We start from the raw sequence: 18,966 nt of genomic DNA on the forward strand, positions 1-18,966 counted from the left end.
AACAATTTTATAAGTAATTTTGACAAAAAACAACGGCTCTAGCTTCTCAACTGGAATTTTTTGTGTTTTGTAATATGCTATGCACTTTTTGCAATTTCCTGACATTTTATTGGCAAAATAATTATATAACTGGCAGAATAATGAATCAACGATAACATTTTTTTTTTTGTTGCAGCCTTAAAACGACATTGTGTATCTATTATGTCTTGAACCTGCTGTTAAATTTAGATGTAAATGAATAACCATCGTGGTATACTGGAGATTTTAAAACCTGAAGTCAGTGGCAATTTTCCTGCTCTGGCGCACCACCAGCAATGCATTTGACGTAAACCAGCAAAGATTGGTTTACCAGTGCTGGAGGTGGGAGCAAGCATAGCGACAGCGACAGACAACAGACAAAAGTTCTGCACTGCAGTTTCAAAATAATGACTTCAAAATTATGCCACAAGAAGTGTGTAGTGCAGCTGTATCTTAGGAGGTAGAGCGGGTTGTCTAGTAATTGGAAGGTCATCTGTTAATCAGAATCAGAAATCCCGGCTCGCCCAGCTGCATGTCGTAGTATCCTTGAGAAAAATACTGAACCCCAAATTGCTCCTGATGAGCAGTTGGCACCTTGCATGGCAGCCTATGAATTTGTGTGTGAATGAATGAATGTGAAAAGTGTTGCAAAGTGCTTTTCAGCGCTCAATTTAGCACAACCTCACACATCAACTATGTCAATGAGTCTATATATTTTATGGAGAAATATTTTATGTCTCAACTCTGCATGATTCACAGAGTTTTTCTAAAGAGCAGGTAGCTTACTTGGTAAGTTACCGCTAACTGCTGCTAACTGTAGGTGCCCTTAGCTTATTAGTTCAGTTAGCTGTGCAGCTACCTGATTCTGGGGCAGTAGGGGGAGCTTGGAGCACCAGGACAAGGTCAGTGTTGACATCGCTAGCAGTGCCGGGAAGTAAAGATTTTACCACAGCCAGGTGAGCTCTACGGGTAGAGAAAGCGGTAGAGCAAGAGGCAAGGAACAAGAGAACATCTGAGACTGGCTTTTAGTCGGTGGTGAAATAAAAAGCTGCAGACGCCCAGCTGGGGTTCTTAATGTACACTAACACTGTAAGTAATGATAGCTGGCTTGCTTTGTGTTGATGCACTTACTTTATGTTTGGCTGTACAGCTGTCCATATTTATGACAGTGGTGAATTGACAGAAAGTGAATTGCTAGGGCGGGGAATAGTCAAGATGAAGGAATTTCCCCTACAGTAATTTAGGGTGGCTCAATAGCTTGTTCTGCTTTGGTTTTGGTCTTGCAAATTGGGTTATTTGCAATGGGGTAATGTTTCATCTTACGACACTGTTTTCAGTGTGGTCAGTTGGTATCATTAGAGGACCAGTCTGTGTTTTCTACCAAAAGACGGCTGGTGTTTCTAGTCAGAAGTACCAGAGTGAGTGATGCAGTGGCTACGTGACTTTCTCACGTGGTTACTACTGGGCAAAATTTTGATCCAAATTGGGGCACTGTTGTGCTTGTGATTCAGTGGATGGGGAGATATTAGAATCAGAATCAGAATCAGAATTTCCTTCATTTGTCTGCCAATGGGGACATTTCTTCATCACAGCAGCCAAAGGAAAGGGTATTGTAATAAAAAAAACAATAATAGAAGAATAAACAACAGCACAGATAGAATCTTCCAGAGTTAAAGCTTCTGCTGAGTCGAGTCACTTCAGCCCAGTTGCCCTGGGACGAACATTTTGAATATTGTCGTGGCTAAATTTGACTAGCTCATACACAGTCACAGTTACATGTTGTTTTTGTTTTACTATAGCAGCTGCTTTGTTACACCTTAAAAACAGAGTAATTATGGGGTTGGCAACGTCGCTTGCAACTGTGGCGGTTCGTCGGCATCCCGTGCAATTGATTTGTCAACAGAATAGTATTTACTTTTTGCAGTAATAGCACCAGTCCTAGTAGGGGTGCCAAATCACAAAAATCATCCATTCTTCTATCAGTGTAATGTTGTTTTAGGTGACTCAAGGCTGTGCCTGATGAGTATTTTCATTTTTGATTAATTTGGCAATTAATTTCTTGATTAAATCAGTTTGTTTTTTTCAGTACAAGTGACAGGGAAGATTTATAAAGTCAACAAAAATGTCAACTACGCCTTTTTCAGATGCCTTTTTGTATCCAACCATAATTCCAATACCCAAAAATATTCAGTTGAATATCATAAATGATAAAGAAACCACCCAGTTATCACTTAACTCAATCTAGAAATAATTGATTAATAATTCAGCTTCATGTAAAAATCTTCCTTTTGTTAGATTTGTACTGCATTCTGCATTGACAGTCATATGACTGCAATACTGATTGAGATTGATCCATTCTGTCAATTGAAGTTTAAATGTAAAGACCAAATAAGGAGGCAATCATTGGTATTCATACCAGCCTTGAATTTATTTTGATTAAAAAAAAAAAAGTCCTGTGATATTTAAAGCTTGACAAAATTAGGCTGATTTGTTGAATATCAAGGAAATATTCCACATATATTAAAGCATAGTTTCTCGACTGTGAGTTCAGGGATCCTAATGGAGTTACTTGATATGCAGCATGTCACACAGAAAACTTCACAACTTCCTGAGTATTCCCAGACCTAAAATCAAGACAAAAGAAAGGCAGGAGAGTCCTGTGTTACGCTGGGACTAAAAAATGACCAAACAAATGCAAATCTGGCAGAGACAGGCGGGCAGAGCCAAAGCATTTGCAATCAGGGGTGTCGTTGTGGTGGACGAGCAGCTTCTTTAGCAGAGGGAGACATCTTGTGGCCTGCCTCTAAATGAAACTAACCTCTTGCTGCCTTGAAAAGTAACACAGCCACTCTGTATGCTGCACAAGCAATGCAAGGGAGGCAAGAATGGATTTTTAGCTAACAGGGGCTTATACTTTGAAATGTCTCATATAAAATTCATCAAAGAGGAAAAACACTGGCATGTACTTTGTAAAAAAAACTTTAAAAAATAAGAACCGTAAGCTGGATTGGAAAAGCCTATATTCACTGCATTTTACTGTATTTTATCTCTGTTTATGTTTGTTTTTCTAAAAGGTGTGTGTTCTTAGACTGCTGCAGCAGAAATTTGTACAGTAATTGCATTGCAACATCTCTGGCACTGCACATGTACAGTATACCCCGCCCTGGCGGAGGGCGGCTGCAGTCTCTATCAATAAAAAACAGATGCTGCTGGCTTCACCTGCAGTCTTGTTCCCTTGTTGCATTCCAGGCAGAATCCAACTAAAAAAACATAAGCACACTGTCACTCAAGCTTTCAGGCTGCAGCCCGCAGTCACACTTTGATAAACTCACTCCCCAAATTTCCTCACCGGTGCTTTCATTTGCAAGGATAATCTTGTTTTTTTTTTTTTTTTTAGCGTGTTCTCATCTTATTTGCTCAGCTGGGGGCTTTTGGTGAGTCGTTCCTGAATACATTTTGCCCACTTGCCCAGAAATTAAGCAAAGTAAGCACTTGCCAGAGGACTAAAAATGCCATCGAGAAAACAGCATTCCATCAAGAGATTTTTACTGTGTCAGGTGAACGTTTTATAAATTCATATCACAGCTCTAAACATCTGCGAGGCTACAACAACTATCTCTCTCCCAGACATTCAAAGAAATGCCATTACAGAGTCTAAATGTAAATTATTTTTTTTAACACTTGAAAGTGGATTACATCATCACTCAAGCTTTCCAAAAAAAATTATTTAGCGTTTCCAGCAATCTGTCGTACAATGAGTCGTGGTGTCAGGTTGAATCTCAGCTTACTTGAAAGAAGATACAATACTTTACAAGGCACAAGGCTTCACTTTTATTGGCTAAGAAGGCAGGATATAGATCCCAGAGGCCATTAGAGGAAACAAAAGCTAAATATGGGCATGGCAGGCAAGCTAAGATCAAACGGACATGTGATATGAAACCATGAGTCACTGTTTTTTTGCAGGGTAGAATCTGAAAGTCTGGACAGAGAAAGGCCAAACACATGATTTCGTTTGGATATCACACAGTGCCAGGAGGCTGGTAATGTACAACGAAACATAATGGCACTATTGGTTTTGGATGGAGAAGCAGTGTGTCCGGTGTCTCCACCTAACAAGCTAATTAACTTAAGAGGTTTTGTCAATTGGCACCTTCCAATGGTCGTCTCTGGTAGTATCTGCTCCCCGGTTGTGCAAGTCAGCAAAAACAGAGGCCCCCGTTATGAATTCCTTCACTATTCCTCTTCAGAGCCATTGATCGGACTGCCAATACTGCACTTACAGTAACAGTGGCTCCCGTACAGGCCTTTACTGACACTGAGTAATGGAACAAACACATTAGGTATTTGCTATTTGGCCTGTCATCTATACTTGCCGCTTCAGATTTGTTTATTTCATTGTTTGCACTGTGGAGGCTTTATTTTATCACTCCCCTGCTTTTTCATGCTCCGTGCAGCACTGTAATTTTGTGCTCCTTCACACACCTCTTCCCTTCATCTCTCCTAATGCTTCCAGTTGTGCATGGCGGCGCTGGCTCGGCTCCAAGGCAGGCTGAATCACAATGATGGTGTCAGTCCTCAGCTGAGTCCCAGTCCCACCTCAATCTAAGCCTCCTTTTCCTCTGCCTCTCTTTTGTGTTTGGTTTCCACTCTCTCCTTGAACTCCATGTCTTGCTTTTTTTTCTTCTCTTGTATAAGCCACCACTCCTCTGTCTCTTTTCCTATCTCCCACACTGCTTCTGTCTGCTCTGTTTCTGAAGAGGTCAAACCCTCAATCCTGATTTCTGCTTCCTTTACTCACCTATCTCTTTCCTTTGACCTCCAAAGCCAACTTCAGCCTCCAGATTTTACTGCAGTGGATAAAGCAAAACACCACATCCTGGTTCTGTTCTGGCAGGCTCTCAACAAATCCCCAAACAACACAGACTGACCACAATGTAATATAAAAAAAGGCTCTGGCTTTGGTTTCAACACAAGCTGATACCTGAACAGGAAGTTCAATTACAACACTTGAGATCAACAGTAAAAGGATAAATGTGCTGGAATCAAGTGTCCGCCCGCATTGGCGCAAGCTAGCTAAAGGGCTGAGCCACTGATCGATTGAAATGATATTACGCCAACTTCTGCATGCATCCTGCATACACACACCGACAGATGATTTATTTAGTCAGAGCCAATCTCCCAGATTTAATCCAGAGCAGTGAGTGGGGCTGTGTTGGGGTGTTTACGCCTTTGAGTATTAATGAGGCAATCAATCACAAACCAGTTCACAGACAGCGTGTAAGGCAACAAGATGGAGGCATGAGATTAATTTTGATAATGAAATAAATCCTCCACTCAGAGATCCTTTAGGGCCTGCTGAAATCTGAAAGTGTTTTCTTTAATATAATGTTGAGTACACTGTCTGATATATAAGGTTGTAATGTATACATTTCATGAAGTCCTGCAGAAGCACAGAAATTCTCAAGCGTAATCTGAGCAAACTTTATTACCACAGTTCACTCACAGATTGATACAGGGACGTTCAAGGCTATGTTCCTGTACATATTTATAGCACTGGGTAGAAAACTTGCAGCATCTACCATCTGCCAGCCCTTTTAATATCTGAGACTCGTTCTCCTCCAGTGAATTACAGCATCCTCCTCTCAAAAAAAAAAATAAAATTTCATTACGTTATGCAGAGGGAATAATTGCACTTGGGGGCCCTGATATTTCCTCTCCAAGATCTCTCAATACCACTGCACCCATATCCAGCTCATTAGTAGAAACATCTGGTCTTTCCCCTCACAGAGTTTCTGCAGCCACTAATTCTTTTGTCTGACTTTGACTGACACGAAAACTGCACATTTAGGCAACAGCACACAAACACACAGCACAGGGCAACTTTAAAATACTTCAAAGGTTGAAGTATCGTCAGGTAATTTGTTAAATTCTCCTGTAGAAGAGCAGAGATGATAGTATCCTGAGGGTTTCATAAGATAGGAGAGGATGATAGTGTATTTATGCTAATGTTTTACCATTTTTAGTGCCAAATTAAAATGCATAACACTCAGATGTAAAGTATGTGAGCAGAGGCGTTGGAATGATTTTAGGCATACATTTTTGCAAATGCGCAGAGCTAATTGACAGATGTTGTCGAGACCTTGCGTGAGTCATCTTGTGGTGATGTTGCTGAAGTATATAATGGGTAATCTCGATTCCATCACATCTCAACCGCTATGAGAGGACCTGCCTCTGAGCCTCCCACAGTAAGATCAGCAGGCCGAGGAAGGGGAATTCAGGCAGCTCCATGAATCTTTAATTAGTCCCCTCTATACTTAGGCCCTCAGAGCGTCTCCAGTTTCTGACATTTAGCTGAAATTTGCCCTTTGAGTGTAGGAATGAAAAAGAGCCAAGGTCACCTGACTGACCACATCGATATCAAAATCTGCCTTTATAAGCTCACATGTGCCGTTTTGTTTCAGGAGCTATGGCTCTAATCTGGAGCTCTTCTTCATAGATGTCTAGTTCAGTTGGAAAGCCAAACCTCATCTTTCAGTTTAAACCACTGTGTCTCAACAAAATAATAGTATTGCCACTGTACAACTAGCAAGTAATTGATATAAATCATTTGCCTCACTTTCACTGCTGCTGGTTCTCACAGAAGCTGTGCAGCATGACAAGCCCATCTTGGTGCTAGGCTTTCATCACTCAAATCAATGGCCCATTTCATCGAAATACAATCCTTCCCCTGTCTCTGCAGCAGGACGATTAAGTTCCATTCAAATTCTGCTGACACCATTTTATCTCTTTGGTAGAGGCCTGAAAATTGAGGGGAAAAAAATACATTTTCTAAAAACGAAAGCACATGGGTTATGAAAAATTGCCTTTTTTTGTTGCAAAGGTGTCACTATTCTGTTTTGGTGACATTATTTGTTTTTGATTTTGTGAGATGAGACAAAACATTAGAACAGTTGCTGCCGTTACAACTATGAAGGTGATCCTTCTTCCGAGGTATTTACAAAGAAAACAATAACGTATTAAAAACTCAACTGGTCTTGAAAACAGCATATGTTTGCTCCATAATGCATGATGCATGATGTCAGCAGAGATTTGTTGAACCATATGGCACCTCGGTAGTTTATATCTTTCTGAGGACATGTTGAGGGAAGTAATTCTCATTTCTGCTTCAAGAACAATTACAATTAATAAAAATGAAGAATTGGACACACATTAATATAGGCATCACCAAAAAGACCAGGAGGTTCCATTCTGCTTTTGGCACGAGCTCTTGCAAATTGAGATAAAGCATAGCTGTATTAGTATTCCTTAGAATTGTTTCCTGTCTTACTCCCCCATACCTGTTGTTCCCCCTAGAGCTACTTAATCTTTCCCTAAACATGCCATTAATTATTTAAAAATGGAAGATTATGGGACCATCACTGAAAAACAATTAAGAAATGACAACATAATTTGAATGAAAATGATGTCTCTTTCCCTAACCGTATCTGATGTGTGTGTCTCATCATGACAATGCTCATTTCATATAAAAAAGAATCACTTTCTTACAGCGGTTCAGCGCTGTAATGTCTCCTGGCATTCGTAAACATAAACTGACTCATGCAGTATTTCATTTCACTGTGGGTGGAATAAAGAATTCAAACTGTAGCATTATAATGACTTCTAAATAGCTCACAGTTGTTGGAATTAGCCAAAGGTTAAGGTGTTCAAATATGGCTTTTCATGAATTCAATTGTCTTTTAATCATCGTCTTACATTTTATAATAAATATTTAGTCTAAATGTTTAATACATTTGGGTTTATCATTCAAAGAAATCACAGATATTTAAGATAGTTCCTCCTACCTGTCTCACACCTCACCAGAAAGATTAGTACTTTTTCTTTGATGATTCTGATAGCGTTAGCACTTATTTCACTTAAAGCTAAACCCACAGAAGGAGCCATACTTACTGTGGTAAAGTTTTCTGGACCACAGTCCTTTCCCCTATATTTGCAGTCAAGCAACATTTCGTCTATGTTGTGGCTAGTCCTCTGCACAAACTCCAGCATATTGAAGGTCTTGCTTGGGAAAAACTTGCTGTTGTCTGTTGGCTGCCCCAAGGCGGCCATGAAGTCATCAAAGTCCCCTTGTTCCACACCCAAGAGCCCAGCCATCCAGAAGATGTCGTTCCTGCGGATCTGGGACTTTCGGAAGCTGTTGTAGTTGCAGAGGGTGATGGCTGGGAAATACATGACGGGAATGTCCATCTCATCCAGGATGGTGACATGAGGATACTGGTAGTACTCAATTACACGGTCAGCCACTTGGTAGAGAAAGATGGAAAGGGAAGAGCTGAATGCTGCAGCCCAAAGCAGCCGTCGGATAGTCACTCCACCGGGCAGGAAGATGTGGCTGAGGCCGTGGAGGGTACAGTTGGCCCCGAACACTGTAATGTCTGAAGGTGGAAGTGGCGCATCCTCCACTGGGGCTCCCATTGTCACCAAAGACTTTTCAAGTTAAGCTCTGTGATTGCTGCAGTGGTGGTTCGCTGACAACTGGTGCTACCAGGGATGTTCACCCAAACTAAATGTAAAAGGGAGGCTGGATGAGACGGGGTCTGGTTTCCTCTTAGCACCCGTGGGAGGGGAAGGGGTTGGATATCTGGAGCTGGGAAGTAGCGATGGACTGTTATATCAACCAATCCTCATTGAGATCTTGGAGGGCACATTGAATTCAAGAGATCCTGTTTCATTTGGGAAGGAAGACCTGATCCCACAGCGGGTAGTGGTGGATGGTTCAGGGATACACCAGAGAAGCAAAAATGAAAACTGAAGCATATTCAATTTAGTGACCTCTAATGCACCCAAATGATTTCCTCTTTTGTAACATTCATTTATCCAGAAAAGCTGTCTGGACACAAGTCAGTGGTATTGTTTGCATAAAACCTTGTGGCTCTGACTTCAAGGACTTGTTTTGACATCAGATCTAATGCTATCTAATGAGTGAAAAAACACCGTGACCCACTCGAAACCCATTGGAGACATCACAAATATGTGGTCGCAAATCTAAAAACAAGGCATTTGACATTTTGCAAACAGAAAATGTCAGCAATTCCCAATTAGCATCACATTTAGTTACAGCGGCACACACAAAGCTTGAGCTGCCATGTACAACTACAATAATCTATTGTTAGCCACTGGGAGCTACACTGGGGAAATGGTTAGAGCTTTCCTTAATGAAACCTTAACGGACATTGTTATGAAAGGCCAGAGAATTATTCATTCGGGGTTCCCATTAGGCTTATTGCAGCTGGATTCAAAGCTGGCACCCCTCTTAGCCAAAGACACATTTACAATCTTTAGACTCCCATCATCCCTCCTGAACATTGAGATTTCTTGTAAAGATTATACATAATACAGCAGGCACTCATCCACTGTACACATTCTCAATAACCTATTTTATCATAAAAAAGATCAAAAATCACATTCGAAGTTCTAGTCAGTACAGCTGCAACCGATCCCTTAAGTTTGCAGCACACATCATCTTCCATCTTGCTGCAGCCTCCCTATCATGTGTTTTGTAAGAGCATCTATTATTGATGCGTTCTCCTGCATACATTTCAACTCATGGACTGAGGTGTATATTCACAGAATGCAGGCCCGAAGTGATTTTGGTCCATACTGATAAGCATCTGTCTCAACTGAAATTGATTTGCTCAGAGCAGCTTTCATTTAAAATGAAGTAAATAAGTTTACTGAGGTTGGAAACAAAGCAAAGACCTCAGCTGCACCTCTCATCGCCTGCCATGATTACTTAAAATATACCTGATTAACTCATTCCCTCCTGTATGTCACAGCTTTTCTATATCAGCAATTATTTCCTCTTGCATACATCACCTTACCTCTAACCTTCAGCACATACAGGATATTTCTCATCACATCCCCCTCTGTCTTGCTTCTCTTTAAATCCGTTCCTTAGTACATCTCTCAGCTTTACTTCATTCAGCTACTGTCTGAGGTTTCCAAATATGGATCATGTGTATTTTATTGATTACTGATTTCCTCGAGCCTCCTTGTGTTGCATTTGTGATCTATCTGATCTTTAATGATGCAGCAAATGACGATATGAAAACTACAGCTGCAAAAATTGGTTGATAAATTGATTTAAAGAGAATTAGCAACCAAATACTTTGATAATTGATTAATAATTTCCTCAAGCAAAAATATTGAACATTTGTTGGTTCCAGCTTCCTCTAGTGGAAGGATTTGCTAATTGTCATTGTCATTTATTATTGTATATAAAGAGTCTTTGAGTTTTGGACTGTTGGTTTGAAGACATCACTTCTAATATTGTTATGAGCATTTTTGACAATATTTTTATATTTTATAGACTAAATGATTGATCAATTGATGGTGAAAATAATCTGCAGATGATCTGATAATGAAAATAATCAGATGCACACGGACAATTTTGAAAGATGTCTTTCTTAGTGATCATGATGAACCTACAGATAATTATCACCTGATTTGGAAGCTTGTTCTTTAGCAGTTTACTGTTTTTCCTTCATTCTCACTGCTCTTATAGTGTCATTTTTGGTAGCAGCATGCAGCTTGTGAGCACAGTGGAGCAGCTAAAAGGCAAAATATTTCCCTCAGGCACTGGTAGAGACCAAAAACAGAAATAAAAGCTTATTAAAAGCTAATCATTGGAATTTGTCCATACACTAACTACTGGATGTGTAAACAAGCAACTGACTAACAAGTTTGCCATATCATCTTTAAATGTCATAATTTTAGCTAACTTTCTGTCCATTCCGCAGTTAGTAATCTCCTCCCCACTCTCTACATTACCACTTTAATATGCTGTGGTAATCGTGAGACAGCAAACATCCTGATTAGATCCTGTCCTGATTGGATGAAGTTGGCAGGGATATAGGAAAAGCTCTTCTCTCTTTCACTGCATGGGCAGGGGAAGGAGAGACATGGGTTACTGGACAAATACTAAAGCTATTTACACTTATTATAATATTATAAAATTATTATAAAATTAAAAAAACTGTCAGCAGCTTCAAGCTACTTTAGGTCTCAGAAAAATATCACAGTGAATATTTCACAGTGAGTTTTTTATTTGCATCCCAAAGGTGGAGTGAGTTGTAAATCTACATCAGGTATTGTTTTGACCACCTGGGGGCAGTATAACAACCTTTGAACACAACATCGATCCACTGACACCTTATAAACAACAAGGGAAAACTGTCAGCAAAGAGTGGATACCAACTGAAAAAAAAACCCCATTAATTTGGAAGCATGTTCTATCCACCTGATGAATGTAAATCCAATACTGACTTTCCTTTTTGCTCTGTTTTGGTCTTCACCAACCCCTGAGGGAAATATCTGGCTTTTAAAACTGCTAAATATTTATCTGTGTTCAAAAGCTAATCATTACATTTGCTAACTAATCTGCTGTTGAGGCTGAGCAGGCAGCCTGTAGTAGTTTTTTTTTTTTTTTTTTTTTTTTGCTGTTTTAACTGAAAGCAGCTGCTCACTCGCTGAGAGCATGAGGGTGAATCATAACAATAAATGTTGCTGGCCCTAAAGTCCAAAACAATGGGCTGAAAGTCATTAAAACCCCCCGAGAGCTGAGGGCAATTGCAGGGTCATTATTCGCTGTGGGTTAATCACTACAAAAGGCCCCTTTCACCTTACATGTGGGCTTTTCATCCATTGTTAATGCAAAAATATTGATTAGAGCGGCTTCAACAGCTCTAACATTACCATTGGGGATGTCATTGTGTGTCAGCACTAAACACTGACTTAGCCCTCTCTCCATTACTTAATTCATGCAAGAAGTGCAGTCAAGAGTAGGTCACGCTTCATAATAACTACATACTTAATAATACATGCACACTCTACATGCTACATGCTACTTCTGCTGTTGTCTTACAGGCTTTAAATGCATTTCAGTTGGACAACTCAAGTTTGAAATGTTTATTAGAGCAGCAAAACATAGTTAGAGTTTGGTGTCCAGGCTCCGACCTCATCACTCTGGGAGATATGTTTACAAAGAGATATTGGGGAGTGATAAGAAAAACATCTTAATGCTGGGGTGGTGGTGGGGCTCAAATAACATGCAGCAAAACTGACGCAGGGCAGTTGTGGCATTTGGAGAGATGGGCGATTTTTGCAATTTAAAAAGACCGCTAAATTGACAGGGTGCATTTGGTTGATGAGAGTGGGGCATGTCATGTGTACATGAGTGCAGCTCAAGTTATCTGCCTGAACTAGCTTGCAGACGTTGCTCCATTAAAAAAAAAAAAAACAACAAAAAAAACATGACTACACCACCAAAGCTGCAAAATGTCCTGACATTGTATACATAGTGACAATCAAGGGATACATGGAACATATTTTCAATTAATGTAAGGTCAGTGGTTTAATGAGGAATAATGAAAATGTCTGAACCTGCACAATGTTCATAAATCTTTTCCCAGATCTGCAACAAAGATTAATCACTTGTTCTCTGGCTGATATCCTGCTGTTACTTTCCTCCAAATGTCACTAAGACACTAGAGAATCAAAAGACAGGGCAAAAAACAAACTGACTTCCTTGGCACTGCTTGTAACTTTAAGAAAACATATCTAATGCCACAGCTGCTGTGTACACGGATCGGGTCACTGGTTTGTGTGTTCCACCATCCGGTGTCGCTGCCGTTACTGCAGTGGCAACTCGGTGTCTGCAACAGCAGCGTGAGTAGTTGGAATAAAGACAGCGGCCCCCAGTTATCATGTTCTTAAACTCGGAGTCCATATACAGTAAGATACCTCCATTGGTTAGTATTTATTTTTTCACATACAGTGTTATACTAACGTTAATGTTGTTACAGTAAGGAGCTGCATTTAATCAATACAGACCAGTAACATTTGTAAAAATTATGGTTTTGATGGAATTTTGTTTAGTTTTTTTTACAGGTCTTTAAGATTATTTTATTAATTGTTAGCAATAAAATAACAATGAAAATAATAACAAAATTCCAACTACAGGTTACTAATAGCGGGTCAAAATCACAATAATATCAATTAATAATTATAATAACTATAATATTCATGATCTCCTCAAACAAACATCTGAGTCCTCTGTGCACCCAGGGATTCTATGTAGAGAATATAATATCAGACAAGGGCACTCTTGATGAAGTAATGACTTATATATTTCACATTCAGTTTTTGTCTGAAATTTAAATTTGCCACAGCTGTTGGAGTAGCTGAGAACTGCACAGGTTCACCCTAATGTACCAGCCACGGCTGCACAAATTCACATAAAAAGTAAAGGTAAAAGCAAGAAGATTGTTGACTTCTTCGGCAGGTTGTATTCAAACATGCATCTATTTGTAGGGAGACGCCACCACATTAATGGTGACTTGGATTCATGTATTCTTTAGCTGAGCATTTTGTGGCTGCTGGGCAAAAACACAAAGACATCCGAATCTAAAAGCTGATGTTTAGAGCTGACTCTAAAGATAATGCTCAAAAGAAATTCACACTTCTCAGCGAATGTCAAATAGCTGAGAGAAAATTAATTTAGACAATGTTGGGTTTAGCAAAAGGCACATCAATAGACAGACGTTCAGACACAAAACAACTTAAAGAAGTGCACCTTCAAACTGCAGAGGCAGAAGTTGTCTGAGTAAATTCATTTAAAAGCTGATATCTATTCACAGTTAACGAAGCAATGATGCCCTGTGAGGACCATTCTCTATCACCTTTGGATAAAATTAAGTAATCATTCTTTAACTAAAGCAAGTGGGACAGTGGTCAAAGCACAGCTCAGTAATTAAAAAGGTGCACTCAGAGCAAGTGCAGGCCACTGTTCAATCAATACAGTGTGGAGTTTTTCCAGATGCTTTAAGTTAGGTATACTGGTTAATGTACTGCCTCAAGAAATTAGCAATTCAGTGCATCATGGCTTCTCTGAGGCCTGGAAACTCTGCATTCACACGTGTCAAGATTACTGAGAGACTAAGTGCTCGTTCTCATCAACCACTTTGTATCCTGACTGTGCGGTGAATGTCAGAGTTAGTCTGCTGGATCTGACGGCGGACATGATATGGTTAGCTACGAGAATGTCATCTTTGTAATGCTGGAACAAAAAGGTCATTAAAATACTGTGCAAAAGGTTTCAACCTGTCCCTCTGCTCCTCAAACTCTAATTAGCTCCCCTCACATTTGGTCGTGCATCGCAGCAGCCACCCAAATGCTGAGTTTTAAGGAGTTTGAAGTGTTCTTGGCATTTTCTGGCTCTTTTTTTGTGTGACACCAAAATTGCTTGGCCTCCTCCACAGGAAAGTCAGAGGTCAGGAACAGAAGAGTGTTCCTGCAGCTGGTCAGGATATCCTGATGTACAGCACAAGGACACTTTAGGCACAAAGACTTTATCCAACTATCTCCCGACTCACAACCTTTCCTAATTTCTTTCACCACATGTAGAGACAGCCTTTCATGTGCTTCCAAACTCAAAACAGAGTGAAGCAGCCAAGTTCCAAAGTGCTGAGATGACATATTAATGTCACATCAATAAGCCATACTGAGATAATGATGAACAAGGACGCAAATAAACTCATTAAAATGCAGGGATGGAGCATGATGCTGGGACTCAGTTCAAATTGTTTCAGGCATGAAACTCCTCAGAGTTGAGCTTCAAGGTTTAAGCATTAAAATTTCAACTACCTAAGGGTGAGAAACGCTAAAATAAAGAATAATTGTGATAATTAAAAGTCATTCCTGACCTTGGATGTATTGACAAAAAAAGTCTGAACTCAAAGTGTGCATGCTGTTCACCAATTTTAATCACATCAAACTGAGCAAACTCCATCTGTTGGGAAAGACAGTGAGATATGGAAGCTACTAACTGCTTTCAATATATATTAATCTGCTACTTCCTTAAATTAATCTCTTAGTCTGTAAAATGTATAAAGCAATAAAAACAAATGTCCATTGACATTGAGTAAAGGGTCAAAGCAGGGTCAAAGATATTTAATCTACAATCATAGAAGAGTTAGAATACAACCAAATAAATAAGGCTAAGAAGTGGAAAACAGCTTAAAAATCCATTAATTAGGTGTGTAATGATCCATCGGTCCAGACTGCCTTTATTTGGAAATTCTCCTCCTTACCTCCTATTCTATACTTTTGTTTAAAGTTCTTGTTGTTGTTAAGCCATGTCATTTTAAAGTAAACTCTGCTCTGCTTAGCTGGTTAAAATCATTTAAATGTATTTATACGTTGCTATTTTGTTTACATCTATGACCAAAAGCAGGAAAGAAAGTGGTGGCATCTTCTCCTGTAACTGATAGTGTTAAACGGGCAAATGATATCGTCTCATCTATCACAGGCCCTTGAACTGAATCAAATCAAAATCTGGCACACTTTGTGATATCAGCAAATATCATATTCTTGTCCAAAGAATCAATTTAATAACTTTTTCATTATCAGCCCCACAATTGCCTGAAAAACATCAATTTAGTGACTGGCTGTTTTAGCTGAAAGCTCGCGATAAGCTAACTCACTTGACCACACTGACCTTTGATCATAGGCAGAAATCTTGATTGCCTGGGACTTGCATCTTCATGTTTGTGCCAAAATGCAACTGTAAACGCAAATTACATCCACAAACAAAAAACGCTCCTCAGTGGCACCATTAAATACCAGAGCACTCAGAAAACATCTCTTTTTACCAGCAATCCAGTCGTCAGTAAGTCCCTATTATTAACATGACTCATATTACAGTTAAACAAATTTAGATTTACATCTTTTCATTTTCAGTTTGTGCCAAAATATAAAAAAGCAACATCCATTCAAAGTCATCAACACATTTTAATATGAGCACAGTATCTGCTGCTATCCATCCACTACTCCACTTTCATTTCGTAAAAGCAGACTTTTAAATACCAATAATCAGAATCTGGGACTTCACTGAATGTAGACTGCAGCTGGTTTCTCTAATGGCAGGCAGGAAATGGGCAAACGAATTATGAGGAAATTCAATATTTCAGTATTGACCCTAACACATAAGAATCCTTGATAAACTGGGTACCATAAAAGCAAAGGGAGGATGCTTAAGCTGTTGTTTGGACTGCAGTGGTGTACACTGTGGTTCAGCTTCACAAAGAGCCTGGTCTATAACGTTCTATGTCAGAATCCCTCCTTAGTTTGATTTAATGTCTAATTCCATGCTGACAGTTATTCATCAGGCACAAGCAGAGCACTTCATACAGCTGCCAATGTAATCACATGGAATATAAAAGGCAGAAAAGCTTCACTGTGGGTACTTCAAAGGACCTTTCAAAAATTAATTTCTGTCCATCTAAGACAGCAATTAGCTGTAAGTACGGTTAAGGGGAATAAAAGGTGACTTTCCCCCATCCATTTAAGAGAGTGGTTTAAAAACAACGCTCTTGAGAAGAAAATCTTATCTAAAATGACATCCACATACCATCCGTGTCTGCATACCTCAGACTGAGGAGACCACGAACCTTCAAAGAGAGAACTTTTAAGAAATATATTAAACTCGGTTTACAGGTTTGTCTTGTGTCATGGAACGCTTCTGACGAAATAAGTGCTGGTCCATTTGTCCTGAAAGATTCCACTGTCTCAACAAACCGGTGGGAAAAAAGCCCATCTTATATTGTCTTGTATTGTTATTGAAAATAGTTTTGAAGTTTTTGTTTGGCCATGTCTGCTTTTTCTTTCTTCATCACTGTTTGCCATTCTGGTAGTTTGGCAGACTATTCACTTTTCATCCGATCCGAGTGCAAGCTTTATCAGACTGAAGCAAAAATTAAACAAATTGAACGTATCGTTCTACACATAGCTAGTCTACAGCCTACTCTGGAAAATGTTTACATCATTTGATTAAATTAAAATCTAATAATAATTCTAATAACAAATCATCTAATAATATTAGAATCAGAGAAGTTTCAATATGTCAGAATTCAACACGTTCCCAGTAAAAAAAAAATAAAACTGTAATAACCAGATAACAGAAAAACCTTGGCACAACCACACTGTCTACAAAGGAACCAATATTACATGATGCTGGATTTGTCAAATATTATCTGCGGCAGACTCAAATCTGGGATGTCAGAACCTTGAAATCTAAGTAATGACCAACTACTCCACCTTTAAGACAGCATTAAATGTACCCCAGTTATTTTCTAGGAAAGCACTTAACTGTTAATGGTTACTATTACCAGTTGGATGATCTTCAACTTATGATAATGAACACTTTTCTTTTGGGCTATCCACATAATAAAGGCTCTACTCTGAATTTGCTGACTTAGTGGGATTTGTATTACGGTCTGTTGGAGGTTTTATTCCTAAATCAATGCTGTTTCCATTTAGTATTGGTGGCTCTGAACCAAAAGCACATGTCCGAAGGAAATTACAATGTCAGTGACCAGTGTCAGGGCAAAGACACAGTGTCCACAAGTTCTCCTACTCTATTAACAGAAGAATTTCAGGAAATCCCAGTTGATCTCACAGATAAGAGTGTCAGTGTGTTGTCTCTAGGTTCTTTATCTTAGTGAAGCATCCAAGGTCACAAAAACAATGCATGTGAACGATTTAAGGACAGTCCTGAATAGAGCTGAGTATTGGTAGTATAACAACCCAGTGCAGCAATCGCACAATATCTGCATTCAGTCCTTTTTGTATCCAGATATAGAAAAAAACTATTATTTGGATGGCTTTGCTCAATGCTAATCACTACTAGCGTTCTTCGATATGATGCAACATGTAATTGTCCCACTACCTCAGCAGCTACAGCCCGTACAGTCTGTGGTATGTTGTAGAGTGCAACTCGGGTTGCATTTGTCAGTTTGGACCAGATTCCGAGAGAATAGGAACCAAGCCCAACCTAAACTCAACAGACATTCTCTTCTTTAAAGTCTGGATCAGAATCAAGTTTGACACAGTTTTTTCCATATTTACAGCTTGCCTACTTTCCCTTATTACAGACATATATTTTTTACAAATATTTTATATCTGTGGTTACGTACATACACACCAATCTAACTGGAAAACCCGGATATCATCACACATTGTTGTCTAATTCCGGATTATTTCGGGGTCACCTGGGTATCAGTGTTCTTTTGTGCTCAAGCATGGTGCATTTGACGAAGTTCAGCATGCCAAGATGCTAAAATTTTTAAGTATGGCTATACTGCACTCTTTGAGAAAAGAAAATAGGAGTTACATGATAAAGTACCTCATCAGATATGGAGAAGAGTTCAGGGTGGAAAGCTGCACAGTGTTCACCAGGCCAATGGCTTCTTTGACACAAGAGTTGTGTTCTCCTCAAGAGTCAATTTCTTCAAATAAGATAAATGTTTAATAGGCAAAACGCTGTGTTAAACCTTGGCAGGCTCTAGTTGGTAGGTTTGTGTACTAGGCTTCACAATCTGTTATGGATTCCACACTTACTTTGCAGTCTTCAGGAAACCTAGTGTAGTTGTACTTTTTAGGCCAAAAAATAATGTATTAGGTACTGACAATTACGAAACATTTGCTTGTCGTTATCACAAAAAAACATGCTAAGTTTAGTATCAAGTTTATATCAAGTTTCACTTCTGTGAGGAGATAATATTTTGTAAAATTATGTTAAAGTGTTTGTTTAAGCAAAAGTGAAAGCAAGTGAATTTTCTGAGGTGGCTATTTTATTGTGAAAATCTCATGTTACTCTGTTGCAACCCTATTTGGCATCAGTATCACTTTAAAGATACTGGCATTGGTACTTGTACTGTCATTTTTTAAAAAGATACCCAGCCCTAGTCCAGAATTCCCCGTTGTTTATAATAAAACATTGAGTCCAAGTGTAGTATTACTTTCCTTATAAATGATAAAGGATAATGTCTAGTGAAACTCAACTTCATAGCAGACTGACTCAAGGCCGCTATGCTTCACTAAACCTGTGAGGGC

At 39.2% G+C, this 18,966-nt stretch overlaps 1 protein-coding gene across 3 annotated transcripts in view; it reads right to left on the minus strand.

Moving 5' to 3' along the window:
• Nucleotides 1–18,966, minus strand: part of asic1c (acid-sensing (proton-gated) ion channel 1c) — a 102,238-nt gene that overhangs the window by 27,665 nt on the left and 55,607 nt on the right. Inside the window, exon 1 of one of the 3 annotated variants that reach the window (XM_030402888.1) lies at nt 7,966–8,522. The exons of the other annotated variants lie outside the window; for them this stretch is intronic. Coding sequence (XP_030258748.1) covers nt 7,966–8,490 — 525 coding nt within the window. The 5' untranslated portion in view covers nt 8,491–8,522. Of the gene's footprint in view, nt 1–7,965; nt 8,523–18,966 lie in introns of those variants that run through there. 3 annotated transcript variants of the gene reach the window in all.

Source organism: Sparus aurata, chromosome 21, assembly GCF_900880675.1.
Source record: "Sparus aurata chromosome 21, fSpaAur1.1, whole genome shotgun sequence".
Classification (NCBI taxonomy): domain Eukaryota; kingdom Metazoa; phylum Chordata; class Actinopteri; order Spariformes; family Sparidae; genus Sparus; species Sparus aurata.